This window comes from Lycium ferocissimum, chromosome 3 (assembly GCF_029784015.1).
Source record: "Lycium ferocissimum isolate CSIRO_LF1 chromosome 3, AGI_CSIRO_Lferr_CH_V1, whole genome shotgun sequence".
NCBI lineage: Eukaryota > Viridiplantae > Streptophyta > Magnoliopsida > Solanales > Solanaceae > Lycium > Lycium ferocissimum.
Genome location: NC_081344.1, coordinates 5526359 through 5535459, shown reverse-complemented (window position 1 = coordinate 5535459; position 9101 = coordinate 5526359). Strand labels below are relative to the sequence as shown.

Here is a 9101-nt window from a genome sequence, read left to right as displayed (position 1 = left end):
AACAAGCCCATCATGATACGTAACTCTAGAATTTATAATGGATAGCTATTGAAAATAAATATGAGTGAGGTTGGATTTGTTAGAAAATTTAGTTGGCAGCTTTAAAGGCTGTGTTATGGCTTTTCTGGTGTAATTGTGTATATATGTGTTGTGTATGAATAGGTTCATCAAGAAACACACACAAACACACAGTGCCAATGACTATATACACCTTTTCATTATTGACCAACTCTCTTTAGCATGCAATGAATGAATCCCCCCGTCCCAACCCCTTTAATTTTCCCTGCACTGTGTTTGCACTTAATAGTTTTAATTGCAAATATTTACTCCAATTTTCCTTTTCAGCAAACCTTCTTGGGATTTTTTCCAACCATTAATACATTTTGTCCCACAATTCACTCCTCTCCCTTCTTCTTTTCCTAATTTTTCACTACCAAATATTGTGGCGGAATGGTAAGTATCTTCTAATCTTAATTAAAGTTTTCAATTCCAACCCTGGAAATGAAGTCGCGTGTATTAGAGAGCGCTTTACCCTCATAATTTAATTTCCCGATGCGAATCCGGATTAGTCGGGCCCCAAAACAAATACTCCCTCCGTCCCAAAACACGTGTCGTTTTAGCTCATTTCCACCCATTAAGAAAAACAATAAATACAAGGTATAATTTACTAAGTAACCCATATTTATTAGATGTTGCTTGATAATTTAGCATTATTAGTATTATTTTTTGTCTTGAATTCCTAAAGCGATACTATTTGGAACATTTTTTTTTTTTTTGTTTTTTTTTATAAGTTAAAGTGACACTTATTTTGCACTGAGGGAGTGGCATAAAATGGTTGGAAAATAAAATTTAAAAGAAAATCCACTTTTAATTCATTCAACTGATTTCTTATTAACTCCCTCTCTCTACTATTTTCACTTCTTCCAACCCCCTCTCCCTATAATTTAATTATGCTTTAAAAGCAATCTCATCTCTTCCTTCTATAGCTCCACTATATAATATGGCCTTTTCACATGTCCAAGATCATCAACTAGGACCACAACAAAGTTCATCAACTTAGATTATTCATCTTAGTCGTAGCTGGCAGTGTTGGTGGTGGTTTCCGGTGTGCCTCGCCAATCTCCGCCTTACCTTCCCGACTACAAAATTCCTCAATCTTAAGGTACTACAAAATCTTGCTATTCTTTTCATTTATTTTCACTTTATTTGTTATTCTTGCGGGTCTTCGATTTTAAAAATTTACACCATCAATTTAAGTTTACCTGTTGTAACAGGTCATGTCTTAAAAAAAAAAAAAAAAAATTACTGTCATACTAGTTAAAACTCTTTTTAAAAATGTTATTTTCACTGTTTGATTGTTACTTTTGGGGTCTTCGTTCTTCGTTAGAAACTTACACCGTCAAAGTAGTTTTATATGTTCGTTAAGTTACCAATCCATCACTCACTATAAAAAAAATTATTCGTTTTTTACTTTAAAATGACGTGATATGTAAAATTTCTTTATACTATTAGACTTAGACTTACGTTAAACTCCTTTTTTATATGTTATTTTCAATGTATTTGATTTTTTTTTTTTTTTGGGTCTTCAATTTTGGACAGGGGAAATGAGTAGGAGAAATGGAAATGGTGGTTCAAAGCTTGACTTAAAGCTGAATTTATCACCACCAAGAGTGAACCACGTGCCACAAGTGGAGTCACCAACCAGGTCGTTGACGGCATCGCCAATAAGCTCGTGCGTGTCATCAGACGATTCGTCGACGATAACTTCGATGGTGTTGGTTGGTTGTCCAAGGTGTCTCATGTATGTTATGTTAGCGGAAGTTAATGATCCAAGATGCCCCAAATGCAAGAGTACTTGTTTGCTTGATGTTAATGGAGAGAGGATATCAGTTTAATTAGTCAAGATCGAATCCATCAAATTCTGGTATTACAAGGTTTATCAATCTTGTCTTGCCCCCTACCTCAGGCAAAAAAATGAAAAATTTAAAACCACCTTTGACCCCTTTTTCAACTTTCCATAAATAGCACTATTTGAACTCCATTTTGACTAAAAATTAAGCAAAATGAACAAGAAAATGAAGGGAAATTTGGAGCTTCTATAGTGCTCCTTTTTTTTTTTTTTTTTGGAAGTTGTAGGTTAGGTTTGTTTCTCGTTTAGTAATGGGGTGATCTTGGAAAAGTAGAAGTTAGTGTTGTGTTGGTAGGTTTAAGGTATGTTGTTGTTCTATCTTAGAAGTATATGTAAATGGGCCAAGTGAAAACTGCCCAAGTTTTATTATGTGAAGAAAAAAACAAAAATAATGGTAATTTTCTCAAGAATGCTCTCTGGTGATGTTCGGCCCCAGGTAAGTCTCAAAAGTAGAAATATGTTTTTGAAAAATATTCACCTATTATGATTTTTCAAATTCTACATGTAAAATTTTGTTTAATAGCCTGAAGTTCACCTATAATATTTGAAATTTCATGACAATGATTAATGGCAATTTGCACGATTGCCTTATTCGGGGTGGTCTTTGATTTTTGGTCTTGAAATTGATGGTCTTTAACTTTTGCCCTTCGCCTAAAAATCCTTGAGTTCCGGGTTCGAACATCTGCTTTACGATTTAAAAAAAAAAAAAAAAATTTGACTGAGTGGGAATTCGAACCGGAAACCTCAAAATTCTCGGTCACTTTTTTAAGGAAGAACAAAAATTAAAGACTAACAACTTGAGGGACAAAAATTAAAGACCAGTGCCTTTTAAGGCCAATCCGCGCAAAAAAATGATGATTATTGAGGCTAAAAACAGATGGGCAATTTGCAGGATTGCCCTTTGCTAGGGGTGGTCTTTAATTTTTGTCCCTTAAAATGGTGGTCTTTAACTTTTGCCCTTCAGGCAGAATTTCATGCAAATTCTGCCTTACGAAACTTTTCTTTTTTATTACTAAGCTGGAGTTCGAACTCACAACCTCGGGGTATTAGACGAAGGACAAAACTTAAAGACCACCAATTTGAAGGGCAAAAATTAAAGACCACCCCAAATGAAGGACAATCCGTGCAAAAAAAAAAAAAACACATTATTTGTGAATTTTACCAGTCACAAAATTTTCGGCCCACAGTTGATTTGAATTTCCAAAAGAAAAAAAGAAGAACGTAAAATCAAAGTCAAAATTAAAATCTTCAACATTGACTTTCAATCTTGATGAATGCCACAAAAACTGGTAAAAGTTATATATTATATTTATTGAATTATATTATGTATAAAATACCTATATACATCAAATGACTAGGGAATTATTTTTTTAAACTACTTTAATAAAAGTTTGCTGTTTTTTCTGCTTTATAACTGCCACTTTGGTAAATAAATTATTTACTTACCCCAAAATAAAATAAAATAAAATAAAATAAAATAAAAATTTTCTCTAAAATGAAAGTCAAAATTAAAATCTATAACCCCTGGTTTACTCCGCCTTTTTTTCTGCTTTAAGACCCATCAACCTCTTCGTGTGGTCAAGTTTCTAAACCAATTCAAAACACACGACAAGAAAATCTACGTTTTCTTAGATTTAGAAAAGATAAGTAAGAAATCAATTTCTAATGAATAATGCAGGGTTGAGTAATATGAGAATTGAGGTTAGAAGTTCGATGCATATAACAACAAATGGCGAAGGGTTGATAATATATATGTCAGCAATACTAGTTCCATGTCATTATTAGTTTGTAATAAGTAATTTAAGTTTTGTGCACCGTCCGTGTAAATAGTTTTTCATCCTATTAGGTCATACCAAAGATATCTACAGATAAGTTTTCTTAAAATGTGCAATTTAAAATGTTCACTTACAATCAATCGACCAAATTAAAATTAATGTAATTATAGATCCAAAGGTTCACTTACCATCAATAAACCAATATTATATGCGCAAAATTTTGCTTGCACCACAGAAAATTAAATAGCTTGAACATTGGAAAAAGAGGGGAGGGAGGTGGGGAGCAATATATTATTAGTTTGGTTGACCATTAAAATCAAATAAATGCAAATAGTAATTGAGACGGTTGAGATAATGAGGTCATAGCTTCAGATGATAAATACAAATTAAATGTTTGTGTTAAATTCATTTTGTACTATACCATATTTATTGGAGTATCAAGTTTTTTCTCCTTGAATTGGGCATTCAACCCTTCCCATAATGTTCCCCTTAATTCTGTTTCAACTCTCCTCGCCCACTAAGATTGTGATGGATGGTAAGTACTTCTTCATCTATTAGTTAAAGATTTTAAGATTGAGTTCTGGAAATTAAATCGTCACCCTTAAAATGAGATCAGCATGAATCGAAATTAATCAGGCTTCAGAACAAATATAAAGTAAAACATAGGGAAAACATTCTCCATCTTTCCCCCATCACTTTTTTCGAGAATTGCAATTCATTTTTACCGTGATATGATAAAACTATCGCACCACTTTTTATAAGCGGCATGCATCGGCAATTCCTTAAACTCGTCCGTAAATTGTATTTAGATATTCAAATTACGACATATTCAAATTGAGCGCCTGAACACATGATAAAATATTCTATGAAACACTTCCGACTCACATTTTGAATAAGCTTTTGCGCGTGTTCTCAATAGTCCATTACATAGATAAGCTAACCACATAAATATGTCACTTCCTTTAACTATACACATTAACTTCAATTGGAACATAAATAAGGTTTTACAATGTATTGGGGCTAATGTGTATAATTAGAGAAGGTGACATAATTTATCTACGTAATGTATGTTTGAGAACACACGTAAAATTTTCTTCAAAATTTGAGTCAGAAACGTCTAATATGAACACTTTATTATATATTCAGGTGCTCAATCGAAACATATCGTGGTTCAAATATCTGATTGAAATTTTTTCACGTGTTTAAGGGACTGTGCAGCTATTCCAACATTTGATATATTGTATACATTATATGTAAATCTCAGAACGAAGCTTATACATACATACACATTAAATATGAGGCTAATTTTTGTCAGGATTGGGCCCTCATATGTTAAATAGGTGACATAAATGCTATTGGCAAGTTGATGAAACAAACTCTAACTAGAATAAATCCTGGGACAGAAAGCCAGAGAGGATGAGCTGAGATGAAAGTAGTTCAGGTAGTATTTCTGGTTACACTTGTCCTATGATAAGAGTGAAAAGACAATTGAATTGATTCATCATGTAAGCCTTATATATATATATTTATTCCATGTTTACCTGCCACCTAGTTACAAAGCGTATCTCTCTTCTGGTTCTTGTATTACACTTGACCTATATTATCTGTTTTTAAGGTTCTTGTACATACCTTAAGAAGGAATATGATAGAAGTATTTGTCTAAAATACACGAAATTTATCACTTTGATATCTCACTTAATTAATAATCCACTAATTAAAAAAGTAACATATTTATCGATGATGAGTTGATTAGGATACCATGTTTATACAAGTAAGCTTATGATAAGCTGGCAGTAATATGCGTTTATCTATGCAAACTCAATGTGCAATAAAAAAAGAGAAAATTTCATAAATAACTATAGTTTAGAGCATAATTATGAAATGTAGGTATAATTTGTGTATTTATGAAATGTAACTACAGTTGTTGTATCAGGCGGGTATCAACTATATCAGCGAAAGAACTATCTCAGGCAGGTATCAGTTGTATCAGCTGCAATCATGCGAAAGAGTTGTAACCGTATCAACGCTAATAGCTACGTTTCGTAAATATAGTAGCCATGTTTTGTATTTTTTTAAAACTATAACTACATTTCGTAAATACAATCTAAATGTTTTCCACATCGCATAATAATTGTTAAAAAATAACCCAAGGTTTCATCAAGTAAGAAATTTGTTGGTTCTGTTGGACACCAAATGTGGCCGGGCTTATTCAGCTGAGTCAAGCTGGTCTTCATATTGGGCCTGTATCGGAGCCCGAAACTTTTTTAACCCAAAAAATAACATTTGGAACCAAACTAACCCTTAAAAAAAAAAGAAAGAACCAAACTAGGCTTCACGCACAGAATCTGTGCGTGAAATCCTCTTTTCCCTGACCCCAATCTTTGTTCTTTGGAAATTAAACTCAAAATTAAGCTTTTTTCCGTACTTTGACCGAAGATTAGTCACGTTTCAAAACACTGGAATATAAATATTTTATATAGAACTTAATATTTTTTTTAGCGTAAAATAATGTCGGCTCATTACATCAAGTATACATATATGTTTGGATCGTCGTTTTAGGAGTTGTAAAGTGCCTCAAGTAAGTTTGGAAACTTGTTATCTTTAAGTTTTTTTTCGTACTTTGATCGAAGATTAGTCACGTTTCAAAACGTCAGAATATAAATATTTTATATAGAACTTAATATTTTTTTTAGCGTACAATAATATCGGCTCATTACATCCAGTATACATATACATTTGGATTATCGTTTTAGGGGTTGTAAAGTACTCCGGAGTAAGTTTGGGATGCATGGCGTGTAGTCAAATCAAGCATGGGGTGTAAATACACTTGTATTGCTGTATTGCGCATTGAAATGTTGCGTAATATGAATTAATGTCTAATAAAACGGTCAAATAATGCAGCATTGCATTGTCAAATCGGTCCTTTATGTGTCATAAAAAAGCAGAAATTGACATGCATGATGTGTTGTCAAATCGATCCTTTATGTGTGATAAAAAAGCTGTAATTTTCAACCATGATGTGTTGTCAAATCATGTTATATTGCGCATTGAAATGTTGCGCAATATGAATTAAATTCAAATAAAACGGTCAAAAAATGCAGGACTATATATAACATGATTGACAAACAACTAGTATTCACTCTAAAACGAGTTATCATGATATTCTACACCCAATTTGATAATCTTAATTCTAACATATTTTACCCCAAAGAAACATATTTGAAGCAATGGGTAGGACATGAGAACTAGATGATGATGATTTTCATTACTCAAATAACCCTAACAAAAGATTCAGTCGAGAATACAATAAAACAATAAGAGAGGGATGAAATTGGCATGTTAGGGAGGCTGAAGCACTGAAGCAAAAGTTAGCTTCAGTAGGGCTTAAACGCCCAAAAAAACGTGCAATGTTAATGCCTCGTGGAACTCCAAAAGAGTTTAATTTTGCTCTTAATCGTTTTCGCGAAGAGAACAATCGGATGCAAATACGTTACCATAGGGTAGAATATGGTGTACAATCTAACACAAAATTTAGATCCAAGTGGGATTCAGATTGTGAAATGTCCAATGAAGATTAATATTTTTCTTATAATAAGGTAAGTAGGTAGGGTCATAAAGACCCCCCCCCCAACCAAGGGTACTTGGGGTTTGCAACTATATAAGTAGCCCTTTCTTTTGTTATTAGACTACAACGTATTCAATGTCGAGTAGTAGAAATGCAAGGTCTTTACTCCTTCCAAAAGAACCAAATAGCAGTGATGATGAGAGTTCAAATCATAGCAGTTTTTCGAGTGATAACAGTGATTTCAAACTAGACGAATTGAATCCTCACATTCTTATAGAGCGTAATGATGATTTCTTGTTATATCCCGTATTTTTAACAACGGGATAACTTGAGTTAATGTGACAAGTTAGGATACAAGGCTATTCCGAGACAAGAAGTCGGGATTTTCTTTAATCGTGACTTTGTTTTAAATAAGTGGTATATGACTTTGTTGGCATGGAATCATTAAGGAAATATTTGGGGCCAAAAATGAATTAGAAAAACTTGTGAATCATGTTAATTTAAGGGCCAAAGTGGCCGGCCAAACTCCTAGTGGGCCATGGCCACAAAAATTATTTTCTTTGGCAACTTAAAAGATGACTAAGTCATCTTTCTCCTCATTTTACTTTCTAGAAAAATCAAGAAAATAAGGAGAGGCAAAGAGGAGAGCATTCGGCCATTGGAGAACAAAATCAAGGCCAAGAAATCTCTATCAAAAAATTGGTTCCCTTAGCAAAACAACTAATTCAAGGGTGCTTGTTAACGTGAAGGCGTTGGTTGGATTGATAAGCCATCCGTTTCTCTTGTTCACCACCTTAGTTGGCGTGTGGAGTGAAGAAGAAAAGGTAAGAATTAATTTTCCTTTATGTGTTTTGAATGGTGTGGACATGTTGTGGTATGCAAACATGCATGAAACTTATGAAAACTTGGATGTTGAGTTGAACCGTGGCCATGGTGGATGCATGGCTTGTAGCCGTGCATAGTAGTATTGTGTAGAAATGATAGCTTGAATTATATGTAGTATGTTTCCTTGTCGTTGTAATGTGTTGAATAAGTGTAAATCGTATGTGTGTGTATGTGTTGAAAGGTGGCCGAATATAGGCCATGGTTGTGCCAAGAATGGACAAATGTTACTTAAGGCTCTAGTTGTTGTCGTTGTGAGTTTTGTATCGTTAATGAACCTTTGAATGATCCACGTTGATGTTGTGAAGAATGCGGGTCGTTTTTGGAAGCCATTAGGCTTGTAATGTAAATTTTGTGATTAAGTGAATGACATTGTTTATGCATGGTTTAGTAGTATGATTTATGGAATTTGAAGGAAAGAAATGAGGGAGTAGTGTTCTCGGCTTTGGAGTGGAATTCGGGTAAGTTGGGACTATGTTTGGGTTGTTTGAAAAATTGTGTAAATTGCTTAAAGTGTTCTTGAATATGCTTTAAATGGGTTCGGATTAGTAATGGAACGTATGAGCCTTAATGTTAATTTAATTATGTGAGTATAGTTGAATATATTGGAATGTCCTTAAGTATGTAGCAAAATGTGTTTAATGTTGGAATGTGTTGGAAATTGGATATTAATGTTAGAATGTATTGTGAATTGGTTATTGATGTTATAGTTTGGTTGTTGGTTTGGTTGTTGTTGAAATTGCTCGAGTCAATCTCGGGGTTGGTGCATTTAAAAATGTCAAAATTTCTATAGAATTTAATGTTCGTTTGGAATTGATGCCTAAAGGCGTATGACTAATGTTAATATATATTTGGCGCTATGTAGATCTTGGCGTACCGAGACTTGAAGCTTGACTTAGGCAAGAGCGGATAAGGTATGTAAGGCGTCGTTTTTTCATTTGGCATGTCCTAGCGCTAATAGGCTATGACC

The 9101-nt window shown here is 33.6% G+C and overlaps 1 protein-coding gene across 1 annotated transcript; it reads left to right on the top strand.

Moving 5' to 3' along the window:
- Positions 1-1604: 1604 nt before the first annotated feature.
- LOC132050786 (protein GL2-INTERACTING REPRESSOR 2-like) lies at positions 1605-1895 on the top strand. The gene has a single exon (XM_059442144.1). It carries the CDS (start codon positions 1605-1607, stop codon positions 1893-1895), a length of 291 nt encoding a protein of 96 aa, XP_059298127.1.
- The last annotated feature ends 7206 nt before the right edge of the window (positions 1896-9101 follow it).

Excerpts from the sequence above, each read along its gene's own strand:
- LOC132050786 (XM_059442144.1), top strand. The coding sequence starts at position 1,605 with ATGAGTAGGAGAAATGGAAATGGTGGTTCAAAGCTTGACTTAAAGCTG.